At 40.8% G+C, this 18,375-nt stretch overlaps 1 protein-coding gene and 1 long non-coding RNA gene across 8 annotated transcripts in view; one reads left to right on the top strand and one right to left on the bottom strand.

Annotated features, from left to right (window-relative positions):
• Positions 1-18,375, bottom strand: part of LOC110990123 (uncharacterized) — a 184,459-nt gene that overhangs the window by 11,861 nt on the left and 154,223 nt on the right. For all 7 annotated transcript variants that reach the window (XM_087131747.1, XM_087131746.1, XM_087131750.1 and 4 more), the window contains one exon: positions 18,257-18,358. In XM_087131747.1, coding sequence (XP_086987873.1) covers positions 18,257-18,358 — 102 coding nt within the window. The remainder of the gene's footprint in view (positions 1-18,256; positions 18,359-18,375) is intronic.
• LOC147795509 (uncharacterized) lies at positions 8,396-11,368 on the top strand. Its single transcript, XR_015423787.1, has 3 exons — positions 8,396-8,525; positions 9,825-9,877; positions 10,381-11,368. It is a non-coding gene; the product is annotated as an uncharacterized LOC147795509 (long non-coding RNA).

The raw sequence follows: 18,375 nt of genomic DNA, 5'->3' as shown, positions 1-18,375 counted from the left end.
TTTCGAAAATTTGTTTTAAAATTAAAAATTTAAGAGAATTTACAAAATAGATATTAAGTAATTTAGAAGAGCTAAACAACATAATTCATTATTTTTGTCTGAAATGATATTCTGCATTGTATTATCAATCCAATTATGCAAATTGATATGTAAATTTGGTGTAAAAGTTAATTTTTCAAGGTAAAATCCAGGCATCTAGGGATTAGTGCATACAAATTGTGTTGCACTTCCATTTTTAGATCAGATTGACACTACTGTCCTAAATCCTTAAATATCCATTTTTTGCAGACTTCCTACAAGTTAGGATTAAACTTGTATGACAAAAATTTGTCTTTAGGTACTGAATGTATTTGCAAATGCTGTACACAGTTTACATAGTGGCAGATTTGCTTTTTCTATTATAACGAATATGCTGGTCCCTTCCTATCTTTCCATCATTTGCTTCTACTTTTTCCCATTCCTCAAGGGCACTATAATCTTCGATGTTAAGAACCAGGTGTTTCCCACAGTAAAGATCATTAATGCCGATTATTTCATTTTGGATTTCAGGGCTTAAATTCTCCCAATTTGCGTGAACACTTGGCAAACTTCAGCTCGCCAGGCTTCAAGTTTTTCGTTGAATGCTTTGTTGACAACAGCTCTGTCAGTCATGGTGTTTGTGACTTTAGCATGTTTCCATTACTCTCTATTCTTAAGATTTAACACTGTCTTTGTTGGCAAGAAGTGTTGTTACATGTAGTTCCTTTAGTGTTACCTCCACTTTTTTTCTTTATTCATCTGCCATTTCACTATAAACATCTTTTTGTTCAAAATGGGAAAGATTTCTGTACATGACCATCACTTGACCCCAATGCACAAATCCTATGAGACTCATATGAAAAAATCTAAGAGTTTTCTTAGTAAATGCTTCCAAATTTGTACTGCTTGCTTGATTGTAGGGCACGTTAATGAGTTTTTACTGCCTGATATGTCACTACAAGGAAAATTAGCGATGGTTGTTTACGAAAATCTTCCTTCAAAATGTATCAAGTGGAACTTAGAACTTTAAAAAATGAAATTTGAATTTTACAAACACTAACAACTGCATTTAATTTCAAATTCAATAATAACGCCGGAAATGAAAACATAACAATGTGCAACAAATAGCACAATTCAAGATCAAAAATCAACACAAATCAGGTCTTGTTTTAATTGTTCCAAACACTATTTCAACTTCTCAAATATTTAAAAAAAATATGTTTTGAAGTTATTGATAATGTGTAAATCAGACATCAAATGAATCAAAATTAACCAGAAGCAATTCAAAAAAATTAGGCCCACAAAACAATGAAAAATAACTCATATTCCAAAGGGAGAACTGCTAACTGAAGTAACAGCCATTGCCGCAGTACGCATGAACAGTAAACAAAGCGCAGGCATGTGTATGTGTACACATCATACCGCCACATATCACCGGCCCTTACAACAAGCGCACCCACACCCCATTTACAAATGTGAAGCGATTCCCTGGAATATACATGTTTATTTCGCATTTTCCTTTATTTCTTTTGCAATGGCTGTTTCTGAAAACAGAACAATTGTGGGCACTAACTAGCTATCAGGTACGATGTTTTCTGTCACTAACTGCTCAATTTATGTGTGTAAAGGAAGTTATGTTGGAGTATCGCTCCAAGTGTTTAACACTGTCCACGGCAGAGATGCATATCCGACAACCGAAGTCCGCAGTGGCCATTACAACTGTGATTTTTCTGCGGGCCGAAAAGTACGTATGTATACCTTTCTTAAAATTGTAAAAGCGAGATGATCCATTCAATAAACAGCATTGATTTATGTCTTAAATGAAAGGGGATTTGTTCATATGGATTTAACTGCAGTCAAAAGAATATTTCCATCTTACCTTCGCTCTGAGATTTCAGCAATTTTTCAACTCGGTCAAAGGTCAATAAGAACCGCGAAATGTGATTGGCTGCAGGCACCATCTGATAACTGGATTCAACCACTTTCACGTTTGCCTGTCCATTTTGGAATTCCATAACTTTCGAGTGGGGTATAGGTTGCCTATGTAGGGTGGATCACTTCGTGCCGTTGATTTGAAAACATGTGCTCGGAGAAATGGTCCACTTCTCAAAACCATATTGCGCAATTCATGAAACTTGGGAAATTACATGAACAAATAGGACCTAGCTGTTTTTCAAATATTTTATTAATTTTGGGGGGGCTTGAGATGAAATATACGCAAATTTGACAAACCATACACATATTTGTACCACACTTTTATTTACTTTTCGTTGCAACAAAAAAATACATGTGAAAAAAAAATTTGATGGTCCCTGCATAAAAATCACGCCCTCGGCAGAATGTTTTTTACTGCGTGTGAGTACCCTAATTTTATGGGGATGTCCCCAGTATGCATGACGTAGTGGCAGAACATAAACCTGGCAGAAAATGCCGGCTGCGATCAATGCGGATTTTCACCAGGTCGGGGACCAAACCACAATCTAGCGACGTTGCCCTCTTGTGCGCACGTCGCTTAATCGAACAATGATGACGTCATTTTGAAGACCACGGTTCCAGAACTTATATCGATCTCTTTGTCGGCCCCAAACCCAAAATAAAACATTGCTGTGATAGTTGGATTTGCGTTACATGTGCTACCCTAGATGTCATTAAAATTTTGATTTCACTTGGGTTTTTGAAAGTACATCACATAGATTTCTCAGTCGAATTCTCCATAGGCGAGAATTGTATCGCAGACGGAAGGTAGACGAGTTCAATCAACAAAGACGTTAACGCGAAAAAAATAGGGTTTTGCCGGAACTTACTTTGTGCGAAGAAACGTTGCCATTAAAAATCCCCCCAGATTGACCGTGGCAGATTTTATGATTGACGTGGCAATTTTCTCAAATAGCTCTCGGAATTAGTGTTCCCTAAGATCACAGTGCGACCAGCAATGGCGGCCATATTGGCCCATTGCGGCAAATGTTAGACTGGTTTCCAGCCCTCTAGTCTCCATTCACTACAACAATAAAATCAGCTTTGAAAATTGATTGTGGTGATTTATAACAGACAACTTGTTGATTTGTACAAAGTTTGTGTGATTTTCCAAATACATGTACAATTCTCAGTAGAAAAAGGCTTTAAACCCACTCCAATACCACCACCAATTCCTGTGTCCAAATCTGTGCTGTGCAGTAGTAGTGCAGCCTACATGTACGTAGCCAGTTGTGTGCTTGTTTACAAACTTTTGTGCTGTATTAAGTTTTTTTCTCGGAATTTGTTAAAAACCATATCAGTCATCATTGTCATTGTTTTATTCCATCAAAGCAAAAAAACACCCTGGCAAAATTGTCAAATTTGAGACCTACTGTACTTCTATCGTTTCAATTTGTTTCAATTCCGTTGTACAAATTTATCCTCATTATTTGAGAAATGCCCAAGGTGAAAAAAAAGGGTTCATTTGCCCCTCAGTGTGCAAGTCACAAATTACATGCCCAGTGGTTTTGTTCTGACAATGTCAAACTTGCACATGAAAGTAAAGTCAGAGACAAAGTGAGAGCCAAACTGCTGTCACTTTCTGGATTTATTCCTGAAGTTGGTTAGCCAGTCAGATTTAGTGAAGACTGTGTTGATGAAGTCAAAAGAAGATTCCCGGAAGTGGCTGGGAAGACAGACTCTCCAGTAGAATGCCACGAAGATCGATCCTCCGTTGATGATCACGCTTTTGCCAAAAAACAGAAAACCCAAAACTGCGGTGTTGCTTTGGTCATAGAAATGATAAATGAACTGAGCAGAGAAGAATGTGCTCAAGTTGCATTTCATCTTGGGAGTATGGAGGGAAACGATGTCTCAAATGATTCACTAAACCTATCAGACTGTTGGACCATAGATGAAATACTGGATGTGCTACAGCTTCATAGATTTGTTGCTTCTAGAAATAGAACTGTTGTTGCATTCGGTGGGTTGGCAAATCAAGATTTTCTAGCTTCTGAATTACCACCAAACAAGACAACTTCAGGTACCTCTTATCAATGTAGACTATATCCTTTGTGTAAGACAGTTGAATCTGTCATGCACTACACATGTATGTGAATCCTGCTTGTATACTTCCCATTCATTTCCATGAGAGTGCACTCCTGTATTCAACTATTGGTGGCAAAATGGTTCTACAGATCACATCTCTTGGCAGCCCATATGCTTCCTACCAGACTGTGAAACGTGGGCTCAACAGTCTTGCTGGAGAGAAGGCCAGTTGTCCTAAAGGTGATTTTGTTGTTGTCTTTGATAACAACCAGGTTCTGCAGAGGCGCTGGAGGGTACAGCTGAACAATACTTTCAAAGTGAATATTGTTACAGTTGTTGTAATTTTCATAATCAATGGAAAGGGAAACCTCTTGGTAAATTCAGGACTAAACCCATCATCATGGCATTGTAGAGAATTTACAGCAGATGAAATTGAACATGTAAAGCATTGTTATCAAACCCCCCAAGTAAGAAACACCCATGCAGCATATTTGAGCAATATATTGCTTAGAGACTAGATCATGTTGTTGCTCAACAGCAGTGGGTAGATGGCAAGTGGCGAGATGAGATCGATGATGAGGTTCTGGAACAAGAAAGGAGGACATCATTCAAAACATGTCATGCTTGTGGGATGGATGACACTGTCAACAGCAAATGAAATTGTCCTAAGTGTGGTGTCAATCTTAAACAAGCTGCAATGTGTCACCTTGGAGTTGATGAACGTGGAACTTACACAGAGTGAGTGGAGGTGAAGCGAGGTGGCACAAGTGTTTAAACACGTGCTCAACTGGAAACAGAGCCGTCTGGTGTTCGTTTGACTTCAGAGCGCATGCAGGAAGTTCATAGGGAATATTCCAAATACAGTGAATGTTACACGACAACAAACTGCCCTGTATCAGTTCAAATACCTGTTTTTGTAAATCCATGCTCTTACGATGCAGTTGCAAGTGTGTTAATCGCAGTGGGGGAAAAGGCAGGAATCAAACAATATGGCACAGGAGAAAATGAGTGGGCACCAGTTGTGTGTGATGGACTTCCATACGGTTTGGCAAGGAGAATTCTGCTATGCACATGTACATATAGATGCTCTTACTGCTCTGCACTAATCTATGACCAGGAACGATATGTAAGTCATGTTAAGTCTGATCATCACACAGGCAGCCCCGTTGTTCCAAGCAAGGAGTTTGAGTGGGTACTACTTATTCCAGGTCCAGGCCACATTGAAATGAACATGGTAAAAACCTTTGTTGATCTCACTTGGGATATATTCTGGCGGGACATGGTTATCTTGTTCAACTTGAAGTCTCCAAATGCCCTGAAGTGTGCAAAGATAGTGACAGACCATCACAAAGCTTGGACACTCTGTAGAATTGCACAAGAGTCAATAACGGATGAACCATTGCTACCATTTGTTCGAAGTGTTCTCTCAACACCTCACACAATGGTGGACGTTTCACCGGCACATTTCTTCAAGCACATCATGAACAGCAGAAACCCCAACTACTCATTCATGGCCGATTGTATCTTTGAATTGCTAAGCAGTACATGTATCTTCATTTACAGAACAGGTATTCGATCAGGAAATCTGTAAATCATTGATGCACGAAGGGCAAAGTTTGCCAAAGTATGGTTTGGGAGAGTTCATCCATTGTACAGAGAGTTAGAAGTTGCAGACTCACTCATGCGGGAAAAGCTGCCTCCAGCACTCCAGGAATATTTAACTAAGATACTGTCCTTGAACACGAATGGAGTACCCTTTACTGCAGAGGGGCAGATTTCAAGTTAGAGGCTGTGAACAAGCAGGTGCAACGTTTAATCCCAAATATCCCAACCGGAAAGGACTGGATAACTGCCTGTGCTTGTTATGACAAAATCATGAGGACAAGGAAGAAATTTTTTGAGACAGCCGGTACCCTTGATCCATCAGATCGCACAACAGTCAAAAAGATGCAGGACACTTCCAATGAGGTACTTGCTTTCCGAACACTACTCAGATCAAAAGGGTATCTAAGTTGTCCGGAGGCAGACATTCCACATACTTTACTGAGTGGGGAAAGACTAACTGATGACCTGAAATATTTCTGTACAAAGGCACGTGACATTAGGTCTCGATACATTGACTTTATCTTGAAATCTGAAGTGGATACTCAGCTGAAAGAACCTAAAAGAGCATATTTCAAGGAACAAAAGCTATGTGTAACAGAGTGCGAGAAACTTAAGGCTTCTGCGATCCACAGCAAAACAGTTGTGGAAATACAAGCCAAAATAGAGTCCAGTATATCGGATATTCAAGATAAAAAATGCAAGCCACATTTCTTGCAGTATATCATGAAGATATTAAGCAAAGAGCTCTGAAGTCTGACTGTGTTGACTTCTATGAAGAAATCACCCTGTATTTGGCTCAAGAAGATGTACATTCCCATGATGGGGACATTGGATCCGAGGATTTAAATGTACAAGAAAACATTCTCGATTAGGTTGTTCAAATCAAGTTGAAGGAAATTCATCAGCATCGTCATGTTTTTTAATGTGAATAAATGTAATAAAGCCCAGTTTGCCGCTGTCATGTCAAAGGCACTCATGAATAAGCATGTGTTGGTTCCTTTATAAAAATGGTGAAAATTTGAAGAGCAATTATTATTAATTAATTATTATTATTAAAAAGGTGAATTTATTTCTAACTGACGAAAATCCAGCAGCTTTCAATCTTCAGGAAATGAACCAAAAATAATTGTCACAGTGCTTATAATAAAATGGATGAAATAAACAGGGGAACGAACGACATAAACCAGCCAAACTAGCTCAACTCGCCCATGGAGCTATATGACTCACCACACTGTGAAACAAGTGTGCAAGGACAATGACCTGATGAAACTGAAGAAACATAAAACATACCTTTGTGGAGGCTTTTGACCTCTGTGTTCTTGGTTTCCTTCACTCATTTTTCTCGCAGAGACAAACTCTGTCAACGTTTTTAAAACATTAGCCACTGTATTTACATCTGCCAAATAGCCAAATCAAGGTATGAAAACTATGGAGGTACGATCCTCCAATCAAAACAACTGATCAATGACCGTGAGTTCATTGTCGCCGAGTCTAGCGGCACCGGCTGTACAGCCATCAAATCTCATTATTTTTAAACTCTCGCAAGGAGAGTGACGGCATAATCATGTGACGACTTCAAGATGACGATATCACCACTTGATTAAGCGACATAAGCAGGGACAAGCGACATCGCTAGATTGTGGTTTGGTCCCCGACCTGTTCACATACCTACGTACTTTGTCATTAACATTACCATGATTACCAATGGTGTAGGATACTAAGCTTCAGGACATATTTCAGACGGTGATTGTTACAGTGGAACTGTTACTTACTGAGTCTAGATGATTTCGTACTCGTTCTCATGGGGGTCGACATTGATGTATGGCAAATGTCTGATACATGTAGGCCTAACTTGATGAGGCTGCCTCTCCATCTGCACATGCTGAGGCTGCCTCTCCATCTGCACGTGCTGAGGTTGCCTCTCCATCTGCACGTGCTGAGGCTGCCTCTTCATCTGCACGTATTGAGACTGGCTCTCCATCTCTACTCGCTGAGGCTGCCTCTCCATCTGCACGTGCTGAGGCTGCCTCTCCATCTGCACGTGCTGAGGTTGCCTCTCCATCTGCACGTGCTGAGGCTGCCTCTTCATCTGCACGTATTGAGACTGGCTCTCCATCTCTACTCGCTGAGGCTGCCTCTCCATCTGCACATGCTGAGGCTGCCTCTCCACCTGTACTCGCTGAGGCTGCCTCGCCATCTGCACGTATTGAGACTGGCTCTCCATCTCTACTCGCTGAGGCTGCCTCTCCATCTGCACATGCTGAGGCTGCCTCGCCATCTGCACGTATTGAGACTGGCTCTCCACCTGTACTCGCTGAGGCTGCCTCTCCATCTGCACGTATTGAGACTGGCTCTCCATCTCTACTTCCTGAGGCTGCCTCTCCATCTGCACTTGCTGAGGCTGGCTCTTCATCTGCACTTGCTGAGGCTGCCACTCCATCGGCACTTGTTCAAGTTGAAACTGAACAAGTACACTTTTCAAGGCCCTTCTGATTTCATCCAGTTTGGCCTGATATCTATGGCACCTCAGAACCACAAACACAGTCAGCAGAATGAGAAGAAGTATTGTCCCAAACAAAAGCCAAAATACCACTTTCTCTTCAAATGCATACATTTCCAGGTATTGAAAACAGCTTCAAAATAACTTTAACTTCGTATCTGACAGAACGGCTCCAGGACATGTCATGGATACATATGTGCAGACCACGCGTTTAAAACAGCGCCCTCTATAGTTCAAAGTTTGCCAGGCGTTTACTGCATTCGCGTTGCACACCCTTCAATGGAACTAGCGGTTACCACGCAAAGGGCTGGTTTAATTAGACTATTTATAATCGTTGAACTGTTGACAGTGTAAATTTGTACTGTGTATAGAACTCCAGAAGAATGGAAGCAAAATTGAGGTATGAATGGGTAAGGGAGGGAGAACAGATGAGGGACTTTGCACAGCTTTGTAAGGGTAATAGTCGAGGAACTATTAAAGTTGGACATGTTGGATCATCGTTACTTTGTAAATTCCGTGTAGGTTTCATGAACAGGATGTGACATAAGGTTTTCTTTTAAATGTGATCTTTTCCTGTCTCGTTTTCAGTCTTAGGATTCCCCATTTTTTACCCCCCCTCCAAATGGAAAAAAAGACTGGCCTCATAAAAGGAAGCGGACGTAAACATGGTTTTTTACTTAGTGTAATTTTTAAGGGTTGTATGAAATGTGATCTTTTCCTTTCAGTCTATGAGAAAAACATAATCTTAGATTGTTTTTTCACCACACCAGGACGGCGTATTTTTTCAAGCTTTTGCTTTTTTAATTGAGCCCAACTTGGACTCAAGATGTGACATCAGCCCGGCCGGCCTGTTTTTGAAGATGGCCGTCAGCTTACCTTGCCTAAAATGTTACACAATTATGGGTGCACCACTACAAATAAATTCCCATAGAAAGCAGTGATAAATCCCCATACTTCACAAATATTTTAAAAAAACATGGCCATATTTCGATATGGCCATGTTCCCCACACCACGCACCTGCTTTCAGGGTGCACCCTGGTAATTAGGCCAGAAATATGTCTGCCGAGCTCATTAACCCTAACCCTCCTCAATCCTTCACCTGTTGGAGGATTGAGGAGGGTTAGGGTTAATAAAAGTTATACACTCAAAATATTCTATATTAGAGGGTCCTGAGAGCCATGGAACTGAGGAATTCAAGAAATATGAGACTGGACCTCTGGGCGGACTCAGGGCTTTCAATTCTGAGCAATTTGGATGCAATCGGGTCCGAAAGTGGCACTATTTGAGCCAATTTGCTGAGGGAGGGTTTTTGAAAATTGCTACTTTTCTGGACAAGGACATTTTCTGCATTTTAGGGGTGGTCTGCTTCTGGTGAAAATTTCTCAAAAATTCATTGGTCAACCCCCCGAAAATTGAAAGGAAAATGAAAAAGGACATGTGGAACATCATTTTTCTGTGCAGCCTGAACACCTGTGAGAGTTGTATTTTTAAAATATTTGTGAAGTATGGGGATTTATCACTGCCGTCTATGGGAATTTATTTGTAGTGGTGCACCCTATAGATCCAGAGAATGGTGGCGGCCATTTTGTTTTCTATGGGGATTTAAAAAGATGTTTTTTGCTGCTTTTTCGGAGATTAAATTGAAGCAAAATATAACAGAACACAAAATAATTTGCACTCTGTACTTTTGAATTCCAGGTTTTTATTGACAAGAGCAGAAAAAACAAGCACAGTGGAGTAAACGTTTACCGGTAAGTGAACCACCATACACTATGGAAAACGTTGAGTCATTCGAATTATTCTAGTTTCTGCTTGCTGTAATTTTTTTCTTCCTGGCTAGTTTATTTATATAATTATTCAGATGGAAACCCAGATACATTGTTTTGTAGTGAGATAAAATCAAGTAAATCCCAATGTTCTGCTTGGGAAAATTTAATTTTGACTGCTGATAAAGTCGAGGATATAGAGGGCGGGCAGCATGTCAGGGGTGAAAGTTAAAACACACAGTGCATTAAGACTGACATGACTGAACTAAAATTTGTCTGCAGCCTAATAAAGTGGACAATTTCAACGGTTGCCTTGCCTTGCCAAAAGGATGCTTGACTTTGTCATTCGCCACAGCAAGCGGCGTCTTTCCTGCAACCCTGCACTTCACGTACATGTAGGTTTTGCACGATTGCTCTTGATGTGGTTGCATGTGCCCATTTTTGTGACAGTTTCAGCATGTTCACGACATTTGTTGATTTATTTGCAGGACATTCCTTGAAGGGACAGTTGCGTCCATTGCTGATAAGAGCCTCCTTCCATCAGCTGTGGAAATTCTGTGTTGTACAAACCCCAACCTTTCTCAGTCGGCATCAACGTGGGCTGGCCATCAGAATCAGGATTTCCTCGCTCTGTGGTGTACATGTGCATGTATGCATGAGGACAGCATTGCAACTAAGTCCACTGCAGAAGGCTTGATGTCAACAAACCGCCATGCTGCTCGTACCCCTGTGACTGTCCGTTGGACTCTGGCACTCGAGTTTGTCTGAGAAATCGTCTCGGCAACATCGGGCCGGAGCAGCGTGACATCCTTAAATTGTCAGCACTGCATTGGACTGGTCCTTGAAGACTCATCTCTGGCAACAACTACTTCCTATTTACTCCTGTGTTTGCCTTATATAGACTGTTGGTGAGTTCATCTGAAATGGACTCTAAGTTTGACAGGGACAATTTGTGGCCATTCTGACGCCAGCCTTTGCTACATTTGCAGACTGCACATTCCAATCAACCCAGTATTGCTGCAGAACTAGTTGGCTGTGGAAGTCTGATAAATTTTCTCCTGTTTGTGAGCATCTGACAAAATGCATGTGGCCACACAGACTCACTGTCAAACCCCATAATAATGAACACAGAGCACATCAAATATACTTGACAAGCATGACATGGAATAAGATTTATTTTATTAGGGTGTGGTGTGTATGTGGGGGGGGGTTGGAAGATAGGACAGTAACCCGGCTAGTACAATTGTGGCTAGGCTGTGGTGGGGGCAGGGCCTGGGAATCATATATCCTCGGCTTGTAGTTTTATAGAATTGGGCAGCCACGACCAGGGATTAACCCTGACATTTAGTACTGAATCCTCCGATTTCAGTATGATTTTTACGTACACCAATGCATAGCATCAGTGTCCATTGTGTACAGCTGTTGATCTTCTGTTGGTGTGTCTTTGTTGCAATAAATTGAGAAAGAGCCAAAATACCAGAGAGCCTGATGTCACATTATCATCTGTAACATACAGAAAGTCCCACATACACTTTCCAAAGTCCAACTGTGCGTATAAACTTATAATTAGAACCCTCCCCCTTTCCACCTAGGATCCGCCCCCAAAGTGGGCATATCCACAACACAATGAGCCCAGATTGACCGCAAAATGGAATGTTTGTGTTGAAGAGGGAAATTTTGTCTAGATTTGGTGAGGGAAGGAGAGAAATAAGCACCCTCAAGATGCACAAGGCATGCACACAGGCATGCAGTTTTCCTATTCAAATTGTGCAAAAAGGCATAGCCATACCCTTATGTGTTTACCTCTGCGGTTTCTCCCAGGGGCAATATTTTTCAATTTTTTTTTTACATAATGACTTGGGATATATTCTGATTCTCTTAAGAGAGCTGTTGTGTCACAATGTGAAAGTTGCCCGCTATTAAAGGGTGCACCCTGGTAATTAGGCCAGAAATATGTCCGCCGAGCTCATTAACCCTAACCCTCCTCAATCCTTCACCTGTTGGAGGATTGAGGAGGGTTAGGGTTAATAAAAGTTATACACTCAAAATATTCTATATTAGAGGGTTCTGAGAGCCATGGAACTAAGGAATTCAAGAAATATGAGACTGGACCTCTGGGCCGGACTCAGGGCTTTCAATTCTGAGCAATTTGGATGCAATCGGGTCCGAAAGTGGCACTATTTGAGCCATTTTACCGAGGGAGGGTTTTACAAAATGGCTACTTTTCTGGACAGGGACATTTTCTGCATTTTAGGGGTGGTCTGCTTCTGGTGAAAATTTCTCAAAAATTCATTGGTCAACCCCCCGAAAATTGAAAGGAAAATGAAAGAGGACATGTGGAACATCATTTTTCTGTGCAGCCTGAACACCTGTGAGAGTTGTGAGTATTTTAAAAATATTTGTGAAGTATGGGGATTTATCACTGCTGTCTATGGGAATTTATTTGTAGTGGTGCACCCTATACTGCAGACTGCCAGGCGCCACGCCGGGGACCGGGACGACGTTGTGGGTACGGGTCGATCAAGATCAAAGATTGTATAGCGCCGCTGCGGCGCAAGATGGGCAATTCTCCACTGAGTTGAAACGCGTAATCGCCATGGGCGCCATTTGGTGTCATATGCGCCACAGTATAATGCGCGCCAAGTACAAAAAATGTACATGCATACTGTACGTTTCTGGGCGGCGCTCCGTGTACGCGCGTGCACGGAGCGCCGCCGAGAAACGTACAGTATGCATGTACATTTTTTACGCATGGGTCGCTAAGCACAATGTTGTCGACGTGTGCAGCCATCAACCATTTTTTTCTCCTCCAGGTCTATGCATCAACAGCAAAAGCAGGTTCAAGAAAAGCTCGGAACTATAATTCTTACATTTTCCCAAGAACAAAGAAAGGCGAGTAGTAATGTAAAATAGGCAGACAATCACGCCAAAAATCAACACATAACTTAAGCTAGATTGAGCCCCTAAATTAATGACAATCATATTTGTAACAAACCTCTGACCCGTGAATGCATGTACATTGTAATAGGCTTAACATTCCACTAAACACCTGGGCATATGCTGCAAATATTTACTGGCATATAGGACAAAGGATGAAAACTGCACCACCTTCTTTAGGAGTTTTATCAAGCATTCTTTATTTCAGACAGAATGGACAGTTAAAAAACAAAAGTGCAGAAACTGTACAGTTTGTAAATTCAGATTTTTTGCACTAAAGAAAAAAACCTGAATTTTACTATGTGCTTACATTTTATTCGATTTTTCCATTAGATTACAGATGCCAATTCTAGGTTCAAAACACCCACAGGAAGGATCTTCTGAAGAGAACCCAATGGTGTCTCTGCACAAACTACTGGCGGTGTTCCAATTATTTTGAACCCAGTCAGTTTACCAATCACCTCCAAACAAGCTGAAATGGAATGAAGTGTCCACAATGTTTGAGGTCCCATACCCACCAAAACTTGTGACACCTCAACGACAAAAACGAGGATACTAAAGGAAGCTTGAGCCAGATGGGACATAAAACAGACCCATTAACACGTGCCCATTGGCTGAACGCTGAATTTGAGTTAAAGTTAATGCGCAATATGGGTGTTCAGCCAATGGATGCTTGATTTATATGTGCATGTACATGTATGTATTCTTTGACTACAAAAAGTTGCACACAATCACAGTAGATGCTCCCTTAACTGAAGATGGCATTCATCATAGGAAAAACCAAAAAAAGCTCCACTCAACGAACGAGTCAAAACATCTAAGAAAGTGCAACGGCCTCAGAACATCCTCTCACATATTACCACTCCAGCTAAGATCATGAGCAACCTCATCAAAGGTGCTACTCAGTACATGGATGAACCAGCTGGTTTTCTTTGCTTCTCAAATTGACAAATACGCAACTCATCAAGGTGTATAAATGTTAGAGGTAGAAGATGGTGTTATGCAAAGTAATTGTCTTGTCTCTTGATTCCGAATTTGATTGTATTCGACCAAGGATGCAGTAATGTGAAACTGTACAATACACTTGCAATTTCAGTGGAAAACCATACTTCTTGCTTGAGGAAAAAAAGGTCTTTTGCATGTTTGATCAGCCTCATTTCCTGAACTAAGAATACAAGATCAAACTTACATAACTACCTTCTTAGATACTCGTATAAGGATTCAGAGGGGGCCACTGAACATGTAAAATGGTCCTACATTTGATTTTTTTGGGAGTGTGAGTCACAAATGCCCATTCGTATGGCATCTAAACTTTCACAAGGTCATTTTGACAACTTCTCAAAAATTGAGACTGAATAAAGCGACACAGGTCTTGGGTCATACCGTTGCAGCAGGCATCTACACTTGTACTTCTCATGGGAAGCTCCCTGCTGAAGCTGCCTACACTTTAGAGTTCATCGAGAAATTCAGTGACATGTTTGATGCATTTATCAGTAGGATATGGAGAGCAGGTTATGGAGAGACCTATGTTAGAAGAAACCAACCATAAATCGTTTTTAAGTACAACTATACCAAGGCTTAAAACCAAAAGATCAGGAGTTGTGGTTAAAAAAAGGGTTACGGTCCATCTTCATTTAACATTATATTACTGTGGCAACCATGAAATATTTCATTATTTAAGAACACAGCTGTTCTTTTAAATGAAAGTTTTATCTCTTTCTAGAAGCTTTAACCTTCTGATATTCAAGACATCATTTTTGTTCAGAGGTGTCATGAAATATAAGAACTCAACTTTTTTAGGGTAATTTAGTCAACATTTTGGGGCAGTGAGTGACTGAAGTTGTAATGAAACGTGCCGTGGGATATCTGCGCCCAGGCGGCCTACACACGAGAAACATGTATGTACATGTGGGGCCTAGGCTACCAGTATAACTTGTTGTAACCATGGACGATCTGACGGCCGCAACACAGAGAGTGTAACCACACAGAACACACCAAAATTCTCCGATTTCATCTCCAACGGTTTTACGTTGTGATGTTACACATTTCTATTTATGATAAATATAAGTTTCAATCTTAATTGAGGGTAAATATTTACCTTACCCTTTTTCGTGGATAGAGCTCCCGTCGCCATATGTCACATGTACAAACAGCTCGCCATTTGCACACCAAAATGGCGGATTGTGACCTCCATGAAATTAACACGTGCGAGATGGTCAGTTCCCCATCTTGCGCTGCTGCACGGCGCTATACAATCTTAGGTCAAGATGGCACGGATCAAATCCAAGATGGCACGGTTACTGTCTTTAGGGGTGCATTCCACCAAATGGTTGTATTTCTGCGCGTGAGCTCATTAACATTTTGTGATCCCACGGGGTTTTCACAATAAGACAGGCCATAATCAGGAGGCAGCATAGAAATATTTCTATAAATCTCGAATTTAGGACTGACAGTTTCCAGTTCAGGGTATTTCTTTCACAAAAAGCCCGAAATTGCCAACCTATTTTGGATAGAGGAGGGAGGCTACATTCAGAAATGAACGCTTAGTTTTATCGCTTTTTTTGGTGTATCTTCATTCAAAGGCGAATAAAAAATTTTTTTTGTGGCTAACCCCCATGAAATTGAAACGAAAAGTGATCTCCTTGAATTTCCAGTGAAAAAACGGAGGCCAACCTCTTCACGAGAGTCAACAGGCGACATTATTTCGGTCCGATTTTGCATTGTTTTGTATGGGCGCATATTTGGAGTAGTGCAACCTTAGTATAGAAGATGTTTATCTTGACCTTTGACCTTTTGCAAAATTATGATTGGTCGAGAGTCGTTACAAATATGCAAAGTGTTTTAAATGCTTATATGTATACAAGCAATGTACATATAGTATCATACAACACTCAAGGCAATTGGATTGCGCCAAGCTTTCGGAGACTAAGCTCCTTGTTCAAGGCAAGCTGTGTGAATTCACAACTCACACAGCCAACCAACTCAGTAAAGCGCAGGTGCGCCGTGTCTAATATTTCATGGGAAAGGTTCATTGTGGGAAATGCTATGCCGAAAAGGTCCCCAGTGGCGGATCTGTAGGGAGGGGTTTAATCCCCTTGTGCAACCTTAGGCGGCCAAACAAATTTTGGGACAAGCCAAACAAAAGAGAAAACTATTTGCAACAAAATTGCCTTCTCGTTTTAGCACCAAAATAGTGCTCCAGAATCCTCCCCCCCCCAGTAAAAAGCCCTCCCTTGAGCTGCCAAAATTGTGGCGAGCCAAAAATAGGAAAAACATAGTTAAAATTGCAAATTGCCTTTCTCTTTAGCCCAAAAATTCTTCCAGAATGCCTCAGCAAGCCTTTGGCTTGTACCGCCGGTCCGCCCCCTCCCCGAGGTACAATACATGAAGCTGTCCTATGTGCAGGAGTTCTTGAGTGCCCCAGTCATTCCTATAGCTCTAGTGCCACTGGTGATGTTTCACTTAAAGGAAAGTCACCCTTTTATGCGGTAGTTAAGGCCAAGCACAAATGATAAATAGGTCATAATACTCCAGGGCTACATGATTAAACAAATTTAAAACCCACTTTTGATGTAAATTAGTGTCTCACTATACTGTGTTAAATTGTACCCAAGGTACGTGAACTTGATAACCCCAAAGTGATTAATGATGTGGTTATAAAATTTGTACAGTATGCAAAAATTTTATCTTTCAAAGGATGAATGACATTACTTCAAAACACCCAGAACTTTCTTTTATTAAAATATTTCCTTTACAATATGTCAAAAAATAGAAATTAAGAAATATCAAATGACAATCTAGAAGATTTGTGCAAGCTTTAAACGGACTTAAGAGAATCACACTCACAGGGTGCTTAACAGCAGTACATCCATTGCTGTATTGTCATTTAATGTTTGTCATGTTTCATGTCCATGGGAATTAACACTGTATGATAGGTGCTTCACCACCCCAGTGAAAGCTGGAAAAGATCACTCGGGTGGGACTCGAACCCATGACCTCTTGCTTACTAGTGCAGACCTCTTAACCCTTAGTGCAGTCTTAGTGCAGACATTGAATCCCAATTTAAACCAGCCAGGGGTCCAAACTAGCCAGCCGACACCATTAGCTCGGTGGTTGACTGGTTAAGACGTCTGCACGAGTCCCGGCCGAGTGATTTTTTTTTCAGCGTTCGCTTGGGTGGTGAAGCACTGAGCATACAGTGTTAATTCCGATTAGTGTAGGGCAAATATCACCCCAACGCAAAAACATCATGTTTCATCTGATGTGAAACAACTTACTTGCGAGTAGTTTCTCTGCGAGTACTCGAGTAACTACTACTCACTACAGCTACTCATCCAGCACTAATTTCAATTCATGAAACTAGGTACTCACAAACTAAATTTGAAGTTCATGCATCAAGTATTCCTCAAGATATTGTGCTGACATGATTTCTATTGTTTAAGCCATTGTGACCTTGACCTTTGGGGCCCAAAATCAACAGGCTTCTTCAAACCACCAAGGGGAACTCAAAAACCAAATCTTAAGTGCATACATCAAGTATTTTCAAAGTTATCGTGCTGACAAGATGTTTGCAACAAACGCACGCGCACGCAAACATGTTTTTGGGGCAATCATGGACGTTCCTATTGTCCTCTTTTGTTTGTACTCTAACTTTTTTGGAAGGCCTCCCATACGTTTTGTACACGATTGACAATCATAGACATGGACGGTCTGATTGAAATGAAACAAATAAAAATCTTTCACTTCATATGATAGCTTCTCCAAAAATTCTGCAACAATTCAGTGATATGTATTTGTTCCACAAATTTTGAACTATATATGCATCAACATTTGACATGTTTGATGGATAATTGCTTCCAATTATGAATTTGTAATTTGGGGGGTCATGTCCACTTAATGGAATTGCCCATAGGGTGGCCATGCGAAAGTTCCGGAAGCTCGCTGTGTGGCCTTTTACTTGCATCAGTGCTCTATACTGAACTAAACATTTAGATGGTTTAAGTGTTTTCACCTGTCTTGTGTGGCCAAACTTTTGTCCAAACAAGTTTCTATCATCTTTTTGCATAGCATGAAAAACTGCACGGAATTCATATGTGATCACCAACTCCTTAACAGACTTGTATTTAATTATCTGCCACATTTGGTTTCAAACAAATGTCATCAACTTGGTGCACATGTGTACATAAGCATTTGGAATACTGAACTTGCTTATACTGAAATAAATGTAGTTGCAAATCTGCGCCTCCACATTGTGTTATGCATACAAATGAAAAGCATGAATACCACCGAGTGGATCATACATGTGCAATTCCAGGACTGGTTAAAGGAGTTCCAGCTCCCTTTAATAATTTGTTACTTGGTGATTTAATTATACTCATGAAAGTGCAATGCATACATGTAAAATGAACAAAAATGTATTTTACTTACGAGGTAGGCCTTCACCTTGAACCCACTCTTTGAAATAATTGACAACTGTACATGAATCCTCTTTTGACCACACCATGCGCTTTTTCTCAAGTTGACAAGCACCTGAAAAAAGACAAATT

This window comes from Acanthaster planci, unplaced genomic scaffold (genome assembly GCF_054643075.1).
Source record: "Acanthaster planci isolate LZ-2023a unplaced genomic scaffold, COTS_SCS Contig11, whole genome shotgun sequence".
NCBI lineage: Eukaryota > Metazoa > Echinodermata > Asteroidea > Valvatida > Acanthasteridae > Acanthaster > Acanthaster planci.
Note: the sequence above shows the minus strand (reverse complement) of the source record. Positions and strands in the feature narration are given on the sequence as shown.